The sequence below is a fragment of the Planococcus citri genome, chromosome 3, assembly GCF_950023065.1.
Source record: "Planococcus citri chromosome 3, ihPlaCitr1.1, whole genome shotgun sequence".
Taxonomy (NCBI): Eukaryota; Metazoa; Arthropoda; class Insecta; order Hemiptera; family Pseudococcidae; genus Planococcus; species Planococcus citri.
This window is the reverse complement of record NC_088679.1, coordinates 7418751-7434430: the sequence shown is the minus strand read 5'-3', so window position 1 is coordinate 7434430 and position 15680 is coordinate 7418751. Positions and strand designations below refer to the sequence as shown.

The window sequence follows — 15680 nt, the reverse complement described above, 5'->3', positions numbered from 1 at the left end:
TGACAAAATGAAAAAATGGACTTTTTTTTGACAATTTTAACAAAAATAGACACTTTTGGCACTTTTGACAAAAATTGACTCTTTTTGACAATTTTGAAAAAAATAGCCACTTTTTGACACTTTTAACAAAAAAAGGCACTTTTTGACAATTTTGACAAAAAATTGACTCTTATTGACAATTTTGACAAAAATGGACACTTCTTGACCATTTTTTGCCAAAAATGGCCACTTCTTGACCATTTTTTGGCAAAAATGGACACTTTTTAATACTTTTGACAAAAATAGACACTTTTCAACTTTTTTGACAAAAATTGACTCTTTTTGACAATTTTAACAAAAATAGCCACTTTTTGACGCTTTTGACAGTAATGGACACTTTTTGAGTTTTTTTTTTGACAAAAATTGACTCCTTGACAATTTTGACAAGAATAGCCACTTTTGACGTTAAATGGACTCTTTTTGACAATTTTGACAAAAATAGCCACTTTTTGATGCTTTTGACAAAAATTGACACTTTTTGACACTTTTCACAAAAAATGGACTTTTTTTGGACAATTTTGACAAAAATGAATGCTTTTTGACGCTATATTTAACAAAAACGGACACTTCTTGATTTTTTGACAAAAATTGACTCTTTTTGACAATTTTGACAAAAAACGAGAATTTTTTGACTATTTTGGCAAAAGTAGTGATTTTTTGGGCAATCATGGCGAGAACGGGACTGCTTAACAATTTTACCAAAAATGGACACTTTTTGACAATTTTGACAAAAATAGCCACTTTTTGATGCTTTTGACAAAAATTGACACTTTTTGACACTTTTCACAAAAAATGGACTTTTTTTGACAATTTTGACAAAAATGAATGCTTTTTGACGCTATATTTAACAAAAACGGACACTTCTTGATTTTTTGACAAAAATTGACTCTTTTTGACAATTTTGACAAAAAACGAGAATTTTTTGACTATTTTGGCAAAAGTAGTGATTTTTTGGGCAATCATGGCGAGAACGGGACTGCTTAACAATTTTACCAAAAATGGACACTTTTTGACAATTTTGATAAAAATGGGACACTTCTTGACTTTTTTGACAAAAATTGACGCTTTCTGCTCTTTTTGGCACAAAAAATCAGAACTTTCATAAGCAAGTATCGCAGAAAAATCAGGATTTTTGGTACATAAAGAGGACTTTTCAAACAGATAAAGCGAAAATCAATCATTTTTGGTAGTTTGGGGTGGGGGAGGGAGGCCGGGCGTTAAAAAAAGTAATGTTCTTCAAACTTTTAAGAATGAGCGTGGATGCCAAAAAAATGAGTGAAAAGGCCTACTCAGAAGTATTCTGTTCAGAGATAAAAAAATTTCAATAAATTTCGACCTCCAGAGATCAATTTCAAATCTTTTTCAACCCGTGACTCGTGAGCCTTCAAATCAAATTTGCGTATTTGCCCTTAGCGCTGAATTTCAGCCTTGTGAGTGTATTCGAAGCCAGTTTCCAAGCCAATCAAGAGGTATCATGAGCTGCCTTATGAAGTTTAGCGAATGTCTCCCGTGCTTGAAAATTTTGTTTTGGAGTCCCTTTGCATCGAGTAAAATTTCATGCTTCTATCATGAAATGTAGTTTAATCGCTGTTTGCCACTGGACTATTTGTTTTCACCTACCTACCTACCTACCTACCTACATTTAAAGCTCAGAAATAAAAAATTGTCATTTTCGTGTATTTTTACTTATAAGTACGTACGTTTGCTTGAAATTTCATTTTTTAAAAAAAATTCAACTTTAAAAGTCTAAAACACTGCAAAAAATGACGAAAAAGCATGTTTTTGCGAAATTTTGTTTTTTTTGGGCATGTTGCACCGATTTTTGAGCTCCACAAAAAATAAATGTTATACCATAAGGTGTAACTAAATTTCTGAAAAATTTCGCAGAGGGTACCCTCCACGTTTTGTTCCTACAAATTTTTGAAATTTTCAACCACCCTCCATCTCCTAAAAAAAAACATCTGTAATATAAAATTTAAAAGAAAAAAATCACACACGCACCTACCTAGTGACTATTTTTTGTGAGTTTCAAAATTGTTGGACCCCCCCCCTCTCGTCCGCCACCGGAGAACTAGAATTTCGAGCACATTGTTCGGATCGGAGTGAGCTCAAAAATTTTTTTGGCATGGTTTTACATCCAAACTAACATTTTGGGTGGGTTTCGACAAAATTGGAGAAAACCCCGATTTCACTATCTTATCCTGAAAGGCTCTTTCAAGACCTCTCTCCGCAGAAATTCTGCTAAACTGACAACTGCTTCACCCTAAATTAATTTTCTCTTCGAGAGATTTGAAATATACGTCCCAAGGCAGTAAACACCTGCAAATATTTTCCAAATACGACCCTGACTCGAACATATCCACCACAACATCGTTCATCAATCGATGTCATCGCAGAAATTTTGCAACAATTACAACACAATTTTATTTCTCGATCGATAAGATACCCATACCACGTGCACGAAAAAAAACCGACGACACACGACGTTAAATTTCACTCAAAATGCATTTAGCAACACTTGTCGTCCATCATCATCGTCGTCGTCAAAATAAATACTCGTATTTATGATATCAGTATAATAACGCTGGAATACTTACACGAAAGTAAAATGAGTATCGCTGTTGCGGTAATATTACCAGGAGAACGTCTCCAACAGCCCGCCACTCCGGTCCAAAATGCCACGAATATCACAAAAAATGACACTATGAAAAGAGCGATAGCCGATCGTCCCATATCTGTCACAGACCAAAAAATATTATAAATCAATACACGATGTGTGATGATAAAAAACTATCTATATATGCAAATTGATCATTTATCGAGACAATACTTACAATAATAATAATAATACACACAAATACCGCATTGAAAATGACACCGTCTCGTATAAACATTATAAGAGTAAACGAAGAAAGTAAAGTAATAAAAAGAAAGCGAATAGCAGTTTTCGGTATACACATATTACGAGACAATATACCTAATGTACGTATATAAATCGAGCAATCGATTGTCGAGATTGTTTAATTAAAAAAAAGTATACGATCGATCGATCGAGAGTCATCTTCTTCTTAATTAATTTATATAAGGTAAAATACCAATATCTGCGGAACGATCTTCTATACGTGGCTGGATGGATGGCGTCCTGCACTCCGCAGTGTACAATTTTGCCGCATTCAGTTATATTTTTATACATTGCAAAGGTACATTAAAAAACTATTACGTCCAAAATAATGTCGCATCGCATCGTCGCCCCGTCTCGTCGATCGGTCGATCGCTAATGTTTATTTAATTATAAGGCGTCTCAGTCAGACGACGTTTTAATTATTATATAAAAGACAATTTATTTATATACTTACGTAGCCTGGTCATGGCATAATCGTTAAAATCTTTTGTTCGATTTTCCGTATCTGGTATATAATAATCGATATTCATACAATGAGTTTCCACCGGACTCAGGTATGTGTCCACTGTAACACACGAATAATTACACATTACAATTAAAACAACGTGAACTAAAAAAAAAAAAAACTCTCTGGCTCGAGCGAGCTGCGATCCGCGAGTAAATAAAAGGCTCGTGTATCGATATACGAGGTATATATGGGTCGTAATTGTAATATCTACCATAAATTACCAATTCTAATCGCCGGAATACCGATCTATCGACTATCGTAAATGAGCAGTAAAACCGCATGCTTTGATTTTTTAAATTTTTTTCTAATTATATAATCGAACACGTTCTAACAATAAAAAAAATAACCAACGTAGTATATAAAGAATTAGGTAGGTACTTTTGTTAAACTGATTAATCTGTCGAGTTCGCGAGTTGATTGAAAACATGCTAACAATTTCGACGCCAAAGGTGTGGAAAAATCGTGTCTTAGTTTCGTCGTCGTCGTCGTCGTTGTCTTTAGGTAATTTTTAACGGTTCTTTGGTCGATTTTTTATTTTTTGATACAACTGTCTAACATTATTTATTATTAATTCCATTCTAGCAAATCGACCTGACGAAGAATGCAGAAAAATAGAATAAAGGCTCCTTCGCGATGGAATGGATTTTGAAAATTTCATTGATAAGAACTCTGTACAATTTTCTTCTAGTTTCCAACAGTCTGACAGAACTTTCGGAATAATTTCAGGAGTAATTGACCAAAAATTACAGGCAATTTTGAATTATAAAAATTATTATTGAAACTGGATGAAAAAAAAATCCAGTGATTTCAAATTCACCAAAACTTGTCGATAATCTAATAGAAATTACAGGTAATTTTGAATTAAGTAACATTGTAACAAAACTCATCAGTGGAATTGAAATTTCAAAAAAAAAAAAATTACCAGTAAAATACCAAAAATTATGTACCAGAAATTTCAAATTTGATTAAAAATTACCATTAATTTACCAAAAATTACTAATCAAATTCCAAAATTACCACTAATCTATGAAAAAAACGATTTTATCAAGAACTAGTGGGATTTCATGCGTAGAAAATTGAAAGAAATTTAAGATAAAAATGAATTCAAAAGTCTTGATTAAAAAACTAATTCAGGGTGTGCAACAAAACTTCCAGACGAAAAAATCATGACTTTTTCATGACAATATTTGTCACATTCTTACCGCATGAAAATACCCCCCCCCCCCCAACCAAATAAAAATTAAATAACTTGAAACTGCTAGGTTTTTTTTTATTTGAAGGCGAGCAGGTGGGTATTTCAATTTTTTCATTTTTGTAATTTTTTGAATAAATTTTCAATTTTTTTTTTTTTTTCATTTTTCGATTTTTTTAAAATTTTATTTCGAACAAAATTCATGACTTTTTCATGAGTTTCATGACCATTAGACACCCTGCTAAGTGCTAATGCTCAACCTGGTACAAATGTATTGCAATTAGGCAAATTTTTCATTTTTTCATTTTCCATCAAAGGACCTACACTTACTTCAATTTCTTCTTCAACCTTAAAATTTTTGGAATCTTGACTATTATCCATCCAATTTTAAAATGAAAATGATCAACTTCCTGACACCAATGATCACTTCAATTATGTAAGTATCATTTTTTTCTTTTATACTTATATTGTTTAAACTAAGATGTATTTGAACTTTGGCAGATCAGATTGTGGAAGTTGAATCAACAAAGTCTGTTGATTTCGTCGACCGTATAATAATGGACGAATAATTCAACGGTGTAAAAATGACAAAATGTGACGGCTAGATTTTGGATGCAGAATCCTGGAAACCCTCTGCTCATGCGCCAAACATGACGCTTATGGTGCTGGTGGAGAGAGAGACGGTTTACTGGAAGAACATGGGTTGAACCAGTGAACCATCTCTCTCTCCACCAGTGCCATAAGCATCATGTTTGGCGCATGTGCAGAACGTTTCCAGGATTCTGCATTCAAAATGTGGCCGTCATTTCCAGCGATTTGAATTATTCGTCCATTATATACGGTCGACGGTTGATTTTGAATCTTTTTTAGCGAAGTACGATGGACAATTAGACAACTATGAAGATATTTGTATATTTGCAGAAATTCAGTTTGTTCTTCCAGGTCAACGTTTGATTTTGTTTGGTACTTTTCTTTTAAATTCTGCAGTTCTTTCAGTTCTTCGTCAATAATTTCAGGTAGTTCAGAGACTGGCTCGTTGTCGGTTTTCATCTTTTTCAACCCATCGAATATTATCTTACAGTGGCGCAAATTGTCATCTGAACTCCTCGTCAAACAGGTATTGGTATTGTCATTGCTATTGTCGCTGATTTCATTTGCTTGGAGATGATCTCCATTTTCAGACAGTGGTGGTAAAGACATCCCGCCAGAAGGACCAATTTAAAGGAGGTTGATTAAGTTCTTTGAGAAGTACTATGACCAAAAGAGACAAGACCAGAAAACAGACAACCTTGAAAAGTCAGATCGACGGGTCAATGATCTTAAACAGGGAGAAAGACGACCATGAGAGGCTAGACACAGTGGTGTAGCCAGGATTTTCTCAAGGAGGGGGCAAAACCAGATTTTTAGGCATGAAAAATCAGGCTTATTTTAAAAAAAAAAAAATATTTCTGGTTAAGGTTACAGTTAAGGTTATTCATTTTTTAAAGTTACGGTTAAGGTTCAGGTTACGGTTATTGATGACCATTTTTTTTGGTTAATGCTTAAGGTTAAGGTTACAGTTTTTGGTGGTAATTTTTCCAGTTGAGCTTAAAATTTCGGTTAATGGTTAGAATTACAGTTGAAAATTTGAAAATTTCCAAAAATTCTCTTGGAGTTTGAAATTTTGAAGTTTAAAAAATTGGAAAACTGGTAACATTTGAATTCAAAATTTAATAATTTTTTTAAAAAACAATTCTTTATCATCTCTTATCATTGAAATATCATTTAAGATCGAGCTTTAATAGTTTAATGACCAATGAGTATGATGCAACTATAGTTTCAAATTTTTTGAACTTTCTATTCACGTTTTTTCATTTTATCTTTTGATCAATTTTTAAATTAAAATTTTAAATTACTACAAATCACATTGAAAAAAACCTCAGATAAAAGGAAATGAAAAAACAGCACTTTTCAATTTTTTAAAATTTTGTAACCGGTTTTTTTCTAAAAATTTTTTGGTCAAGGTTATGGTTACGGTTCATTTTGATCTCAGAAAATGGTTATGGTTACGGTTATGGTTGGTGATATTTAAAAAAAAAAAGGTTTTTTGGTTACAGTTAATATTTTTTTTGGGTAATTTACTGGTTAATTTGCAGTTATGGTTAATGGTTAAAAACCGGTTAACAAGCCTGTGAAAAATCGAAATGAGGGGTAATTTTCTGGAAACCTATCGTGATGTGTGGTGATTTCATGAAAACGAAAGCAAAATTACTGCTCAAGCGAAGCAAGAGCGAAAATTTTTAGAAAAAATTGGTCTGAACAACAAAAAACCATCCATTTTAGCATGTTTTCTTTCACCTTACAAAACCATAAAGACAGGTCAATGACCTTGAGAGGCTAGATCAACGTCCATGGAAACCCAGACAGATGGGTCAATGACCTTACAAAGCTAGACAGGTTGGAAGACAACCTTGGGAAGCCCGGCAGACAGGTCGATAACCTTTAGAGATCAGACAAGCATACCGACGACCTTGAGAAGCCAGATATATGGGCCAATGATCTCAAGGGGCCCGCCAGGCAGACAGTTAACCTTGGGAAGCCAGAAAGACACGTTAATGTCAGAAAGTCATATAAGCAGACAGAGAAACGACCTTGGAAAGCCAGACAGATGGGTCAATGACATCAAGAGCCCAGACAGACAGACAGACAGACAGGTCAATGACCTTTAGACGCAGCCATACGACCTCGGGAAGCTAAAAAGACAGTCAATGACCTTAGATACTCAGACAGGTCAATGACCTTAAGAGACCAGGCAGGTACTCAGATGACTTTGGGATGCCAGACAGACGGCGCAATGACCTTGAAAGGCCAGACAGCTGATCTGCGTCACGCTGACTTATGAAACCCTTGAGAAAAAATTGTGGAATTTTTCATTATATCAAACTTTTGAAAACGACACCTCGATTCCTAATTAATTTAAACGTGCTGAATTCGAATACAATTAGCTATTGTCATTTTTCAAAAATACGAACCATCAGTACCCTTCCAGTTTCTAAATAATATAGAAAAATGATCCTAAAAAAAACTGTTAATTTTTTTCAAAATTGAAGATGGGCATTGGGTAGGTAGATACATTCAAAAAATAACTACGTACTTATTCGAACTCGACACCTTCAAAAACCAATAATAACAAATGATTCGCCATGTTTTCTGAATTTTGATCGCGTTTAGGACACCAAATTGTGGATGGAGAGTGGGGGAGGGAAAGATGTACTACGATGCACGTAGGTAAATGTAAGTGTACACGTACAGTGCACATTATACATCCACAATGCAACATGATTGGCATTTGGCGTAGGTACGGAAATACATACCAAATATGTACAGACTAATGGAAATAATGGCACGGGCACGGGCAACGCTCAAGTTCCGTCATCTCCATAATTAGCGCCGCGAAAGCTATTACGAAACTATACCGAGCATATTTGTATTCTACTTGGCCACATGATTAATTTTTAAATGAGGAGAAATATGAAATGAGTGAAAGAAACAAACACAACAGAATACCTGAGATTAATATGGTCGCTAACACGATTCATTACACCACAAATGCCATGTCCACGAATACTTCGCATACTTGACTTGGAGAAAAAAATTCCACTCCCAATACAGCGAACGTTAGGTACTGACAATTTTTCAAATTACATATTCCACAAAAATGAAAAAAATCTACTAATTTTTTCAAATAGGTACTTATTTTAACACCGGAGAAGGTTAAAAAAATAGAAACATGCTTCGACTTCTCAAGTTTTGACCAAATTCAAGAAAGGAAGTTGGGTAACTTTAATTCGTTAGAATCTCAGCCCCTCCTCCCTCCCAAAAAAAAGAGACAGAACAATGATTCCAAAAAAGAGTCTATTTTTGAAAAAAACATGGCATTTTTAATCATTAATTCTCTCACCATCATTTTTTTAAAAAACTCAAACTGAGAAATGAAAGGAGACCATGTACCTCTAAACTGAAAATTGCCTTCATTTTTGGGTATTTTTTCACGAAACCCAACAACTCTTTCACATTAATCAGAAGTTTATACCTTCTTCAATTTTTCCAACTTTGGTAAATTTTTTCAAGATTTTCAGCTGTGTTTACAACGTTTTATTGATGAAGTTAAAATGCCATCCTTCCATTAGACTATCCCCAGCTCCCCAACACCTTAAAACAATTACAAATTGAAACAGGTTGCGATACCAAAGCACATCAGGTTCTCTTTCTACACATATACACTTAAACTTACGACTACGAAATGAAAAAAATTCCCACATGACGACGACGTTGTTTTCGCTTTATCCATCAATTAATGATTATTTTATCTACGCATTATAAAATGTACATACAGTATACACGTTAGCAGGTTCAAATTTCTACAAAAAGGCGAAAGACACGTAGACTAGCCGCGTCTAGTCTCGTCTACCATATATTCTCATCGTATCCACAACACATCTCTTCACACATAGATTTCTAGTGAAAGTCGTACATATTTCGTTGTTTCCGTTCCTATTACTATTCGCGCATTCCAACAAAGCCTCGCCGCCGAACTCAGAAGCGTCGTGTATTTTGCGACCTTTCTGTTCCTCTCTTCGTCTCACAGTGCACAGCTCGATGGAATTTCCACAGCATACGAGTAAGTATCGAGTACGACGAGTACAAGCGAAGTACTACATACATACATATTTACATCTGGTGAATAGGCAAAGTACGATTATGAATAAAATCTTAAGTCTTGTAAGATGTGCTTATACTACGAATGCATTCGATATTAGTAACTGTTTTCTTTCTTTGCACTTGGTCCATCTTAGGGTCAGGTTTCACGTGCGCGTGTGACATTGAATGAACCATGGACCACACACAGCGTTATCATCGTAAAAAATTTTCAATGCCAGATGGATAAAAAATACACTACATTTTTTTATGGACTTTTTCATGCTACATTACAATGAAAATACATACGTACTTTTGGTACCTAGTTTAAATTATTCAACTGTCCGGTTTTTGAAAACAACAACAACATTTTCCATATACAAAAGGAGATACTTTAATGTAGTTTTATGCTGAGCTTTACTCGAACTACTGATCAGTTTTTGGTAACTTTCAATCAATTTAACCACGTTTTGAAGTAATTTCAACACAGTTTAACATTTTTTTACAACTTCTGTTAAATTATGCTCAAATTGCAACAGATTTTGATGATTTTAATTCATTATTTTTTTTGTTTTCACGTTTTTAAGAAATTGTAAAAATATTTTATTCGAGATTTTTTAAATCAATTTTTCAGTGATTTTTACATAATTTTCAGGTTTTTAACAAGGTTTCTACTTATACCAAAATTTGATGTTCAAAAATCGCGATTTTTCGCGATCTTTCTTCGCGACTTTTTTTTTTACTGGCTATTACTGCAACTGAACAAAATACAGTGTCACAAATATTGAATATGATTTTAATTTAAAAATTAGTGTAAAATAATCATTTAAAATTTATTGAATGATAATAAGAGACGTTTTTAAAATTCAAAGTCGTCCGATTTTGAGCGACATTTTGGTGATTTTTCGCGACCTTTTCTTTTCAAAATTCGCGACTTTTTTCCGACTTTCGTGACCTACACCCTGTTTGAGCAATTTCATCATAATTATTTTCAATGCTGTTTAAAGCAATTTTTATAAAGTTTAATCGAGTTTTTGCTGTAATTTCGCCAGTTTAAAGTGGATTTTTATTGCTTTTTATGCTTTTTTTTTTATTTTTTATTTCATTTAATGAGCCATATACAGCAACTTATCGGCTAGAGGCTCGTATTTACGAGTGAAAAGCTTAAAATTAGGTTATACAGGAAATAAAGATAAGTATGTACATACAATTTTAAATTTTTTTATCTAATTTTGTTGAGATTAGAAATTTAATTACTTCGTCTGTGCGAGAAGGGTTGTCAGAGAGGAGGACCTGTAGTTGGTTAGAACTTAGGTGTCTGGAGCGTTCATTCTGGTAGGAAGGGCAGTCTATTAGTAAATGAGCAATGTTTAGGGGGATGTTGTTGCATTCTGGGCATAACGGAGGAGGCTGTTTCAGGAATATGAATTGGTGAGTGAGAAGGGAGTGGCCAGTCCTGAGTCGCGTGAGAAGAACCTCAGATTTACGTTGATGTTGCTCAGAAGTTTTCCATAAAGATGTGGTGTTTTTAATGCTTTTGAGTTTATTTGAACTTGGGACTTGAGACCATGAAGATTGAAATACTTCGTGCATTAGTCTTTTGGAATGGAGTTTCAAATCAGATAGAGGGATTGGTATGTTGGCAAGGGGGAGGTGGAGGTGTGCCTGTTTGGCTGTTTTGTCTGCTAGCTCATTTCCTTGAATCTGGGAGTGTGAAGGTATCCAACATAGTATGGGTGTGTTATTTTGGAAGAGTTGAAGGAGTTCAATGATCTCAAGTGATATAGGGTGTGAATATTTTGACCTATAGTTTTTTATTGATAAAAGAGCAGATAAAGAGTCAGTAAAAATTATGACATTATTTAAAGAAAAATCAAGGGAATATGAAATTGCAGATTTAATTGCATATAGTTCAGCAGTAAGGATAGTGCAAAGGGAGGGGAGAGCAATGGGGATAGATACATCGCCATGAATGATTGCACATCCAGTGAATTGTTGAGTTTTTGAACCATCAGTATATATATGACTGAATTCTTCGTACTTGTCAAGAAGGAGAAGAAAATGTCTTTTAAGTATGATGGAGTTGGTGTGATTTTTGTTAAATTCTGTCAAGGATAGGTCAATAATAGGGTTAAAAGATTGCCAAGGTGGGATAGGGTTTACTAACAAGTGGTGTATTTTAATGATATTTTCTTCAATTTGTTGGAGAAAAGATTGGAATTTTACAGATAGTGAATGTATAGGAATTATATATTCCAACTTTAAGTTGAAGTCAGGGTTTGATTTTATGCCCAAGTATGTTGATGTGGAAATATATTGTCTACGTATGTCAAGTGGGCATTCAGAAGCATCATTAAGAAGGCTTACAGTGGGGGTAGTTCTAAAGGCTCCAGTGGAAATTCGGACAGCTGTATTTTGAATAGTGTTTAGCCTGCGTAGGCGACTATCAGGGGCATAAGTATAGACAGAACATCCATAATCTAAAATTGGTCTGATGAGTGTGCGGAATAGTTTGAGTAAGGTATGACGATCAGAACCATAAGAAGTGTGTGAAAGTTTCTTGAGCAGATTCATTTTTTTGAAGCATTTGGATCTAATTATATGTTAAAGTCACTAAATCGCAACGACGCTATGATCATCATGGAACAGAGAAATCTCCGAGATACAATGAATCAAATCATTGCCTGTTTGGACGATATTCGACTACGGGAACACGAACGCAGAAATGGAAATGTGATGAATAATCCAATACGTCATCCGGAAAATACATACGAAGAGTATTCACCAACGAATCGATCAATTCTTTAATTTATGAATCAATTCGTTCGCGAATGAGTCACTAATACGAATAAATTCGTTCGTGAATGATTCACAAACAAATGTCAATTCGTTCGCGAATGATCCAGAAAAAAATAATTCAATTCGTTCGCGAACGAGTCACTTGTACGAATCGATTGCGAATGATTTAATTGTACGAATCGATTCGTTCGCGAACGATTCACTTGTACGAATCGATTCGTTCGCGAACGATTCACTTGTACGAATCGATTCGTTCGCGAACGATTCACTTGTACGAATCGATTCATTCGCGAACGATTCACTTGTACGAATCGATTCGTTCGCGAACGATTCACTTGTACGAATCGATTCGTTCGCGAACGATTCACTTGTACAAATCGATTCGTTCGCGAACGATTCACTTGTACTTCATTCACGAACGAGTAACTTGTACGAATCGATTCATTCGCGAACGAGTCACTTATACGAATCAGTTCGTTCGCGAATGAATGTTTAAATGAAAGTGGATCAATTCGTTCGCAAAATATTTTTATTTTACGAAAAGTCGGTCTTCAGTTTTTTTTATATTATTTAACATTTTTTTTAAAACAATGATTCATGCAATTTTTATTGAATTGTACTTGAACTTCATAAATGTCTAAATGTAGAAAAAAAATCACCAAAAAAAGCCAGAACATTTCAACTAAAATAATTGTGAAAAAGAAAAACTACGAAACAATAAAAATTTTTCAATTAAAATATTCTAATAATGAAACTCGACTGATACTTATGGCAAATTACTGGCAAAAAAATAACGTTTTTACCATGAAAGTGAGACTATTTAGCAACTATAGACTTGAAAGTGAGAATTTTTTGCAATTTCTGGCAAGAAGTGAGATTTTAAAGCAATTTATGGGAAACAACGTCAATTTTCAGTAATTTTTGATAGAAAGAGGAAACTTCAGCAATTTTTGGTAAAAAAGTCAATACTTTTTGGCAACTTTTGGTATTTTCAAATAAAATAGCCACGTTGTTTAGTAACTAGGTAGTTTGGTAAAAAGTGAACATTTTTTGTCAGTTTTTGCCAAAAAGCAAATTTTTTTTGTAAATTTCTAGAGAAATAGTGAATGGTTCAGATAAAAAAGAGATTTTCTGGAAAAATTCCGACAAAAAGCGAAACTTTGACAGTTATTGTAAAAAGGAAAGGATTTTTGGTAATTTTTTGCAACAACGCGAGACTTTTTGATAACTTTTGAAAAAAACGTGAGATATTTGAAATTGTTAAATTTCGCCCACATTTCATTATTTCAACATTTTATGGTAATTTTACAGTCATTTTAAATTACTTCCATTGCTTATAATTGTTATTTCAAGAAGTTTCTAACAAATGCTTCATAAGTTTCATGGTCTAAATGGATCAAAATACGCCTCAAAATGAAATTTTGTACCTTCAAACCTGGAACTACAGTCGACGTAACTTCATCAAAAGTCGATTTGGACACTCAAAATCTGATTTCTCCTGGTTCAAGAACTGAAAAGTTCAAATAACCGCAGAAGGCTCCAGAATAGCTCAAATTGGCAGAAAATCGACTTCGAAGGTTAAAAATATGGCAGATAAATAAACCCAATTCCAGATATTTTGAAAAAAAAATCGATTCCAATACCTATCTGCTGCAAAAGTTACTATAGCCAATAGGCAAAGATTACATACCAGTAGGTGGCTTCTCTTTTGGATAACATATTCTGAATAATCCTTTCGTCCTGGTGAAATAGTAATATTTAGTGTTCATTTGTTCCACCAATGCATCTTGACCTCCTTTTTTGGCCAATTGTTGCTGCAAACAGAAAAAATTACACGTTTCAGATTATATTTCTATAGTAGGTACACCATACAAACTACTATTCACCATACGTAAAAAAAAAACAAGAAGAAAAAAACGCTCGAGGAAATACGAAATGGAAAATCGACAGGCCGTCGAACTGCTCATCTTAAGATTAGCTATCCGTACATACATTATGCTGACGGCGTACACACGGATGTAGATAGTTAGCTTCGGGCCACCATCGCGGTTATTTCTTATTTATTAATTAGTGTAGATACCGGTGCCGAGAACACATACACATTGCACAGATACATATAGGTACAGGTACCTACACGTGGCAATTAGAACTTGCAAAGACCAAAGCGATTTTGTATGCTGGTGCAGGCGGAGCTACTCTATGGCCAAAGTTCAACTGGTTAAAGATGTGTAAGGATAAGGAGTGAGTGAGGGGTAACGAAAAAGCAATTATACTCGAATTAGAAGCGATGGTTTTTGTGGTAAAACAAGAACAGCTCAGAAGGTTTGGAGGTGTGACGACCGAGTAGATTAATTTTCTTCGTTCCCTGTTGCCATTAATAACGAAATGAAGGAATCAGGAGGAACTGGCTAAGTAATAAAAACAGCAGTCGTACAAAAAAAATGTACAACTCAAAATTATAATTGCAGAATAAAAATATGTGCTTCAGAAATTAATATTCACGTTCACTGGAAAAATTTAAAAATCCTGCAGATTAGGATTTTCTAAATTTACTTCCTTTCAAGTACCTAATTTTGTTAGCTGGACAAAGAAAAAATTCGAAGAGTCGTTCGGAAGTTGGCTCAGATGTAGATAAACTCGTTAAACAGATCGAAAATAAGCCACAGCTCGAATTTTATCTGCGGAAATTCATTTCCACGCGTTCTGGAGAAATTTAAATATCTTGGAGAAATCGAAAATCGCACTGGAGGCTCCAGAATAGCTGGAAATGGTGAAATTCATATCCGGTGGATTATTTTTAGACAAGATATCATCATTTTCACAAATTTCAAAAATTTCCCTGCGAACAAAATTTTGTTGATTTTTTGCCTTTTTTTTCTCAATAAAATGCTGGCTAAAAACAGCATACACACGCCAGAAAATCAGCCCATGAAATGCTTCAATCAAACAAACCGACAATATACATATATTATCACAACTAATTTTTTAGCAAGTAATTTCTACGCCTTCTGGAGAAATCGAAAATTGCACTGGAGGCTCCAGAACGTCCAAAAATGGTGAAATCCGGTTTGGGGAGTTGATAATACAAGGACTAATTTTCGTCATTTTTACCGAATAAATACCTACTTATACATTTTTTAATATCACGAATCGTCAAAAATAGTCATTTTTGGATTTTCAAAAATTCGCCAAAATCGAAATTAGAAAGCTGATATTTTGGTTATGGAAGTTTCAGACCATTTTATTTCCAAAAATAACGGTCTCGTGCAGATCAGAGGCGGACTTTTAGAGTGGTTTTCTGCTAAAAGTTCAACCCTCAATATTACTGGATCTCTCAAAACCAATTATTACCATTTTCAAGTCGATCTGCAGTCTGCAGGAAAATTTTGATTACACTCAATCAATTTTGAATTATTTGTTTCCAAGCACATCGAAACTGATAATTTGGTTTTCAGTTGAAAAATCTGGGCTTTTCGTGGCTTTTGACAATGACTTTCAGAAAAAGTGTGCTTCCCCTCCCCTCCCTCATACTCGAGTGATGATTTGGAATATTTTGGAAGTAG

At 34.2% G+C, this 15680-nt stretch overlaps 2 protein-coding genes across 2 annotated transcripts in view; both read right to left on the bottom strand.

Annotated features, from left to right (window-relative positions):
* Nucleotides 1-15680, bottom strand: part of LOC135841624 (uncharacterized) — a 68179-nt gene that overhangs the window by 6011 nt on the left and 46488 nt on the right. The window contains exons 2-4 of the mRNA XM_065358665.1: nucleotides 13808-13931; nucleotides 3396-3506; nucleotides 2637-2774 (exon numbers count right to left, since the gene is read on the bottom strand). Coding sequence (XP_065214737.1) covers nucleotides 2637-2774; nucleotides 3396-3506; nucleotides 13808-13931 — 373 coding nt within the window. The remainder of the gene's footprint in view (nucleotides 1-2636; nucleotides 2775-3395; nucleotides 3507-13807; nucleotides 13932-15680) is intronic.
* LOC135841056 (uncharacterized) lies at nucleotides 8919-11892 on the bottom strand. Its single transcript, XM_065357844.1, has one exon. The coding sequence runs from the start codon at nucleotides 11890-11892 to the stop codon at nucleotides 10531-10533; it is 1362 nt and encodes a 453-aa protein (XP_065213916.1). The 3' UTR covers nucleotides 8919-10530.

Coding starts and splice junctions, on each gene's coding strand:
- LOC135841056 (XM_065357844.1), bottom strand. CDS start 11,892: ATGAATCTGCTCAAGAAACTTTCACACACTTCTTATGGTTCTGATCGT.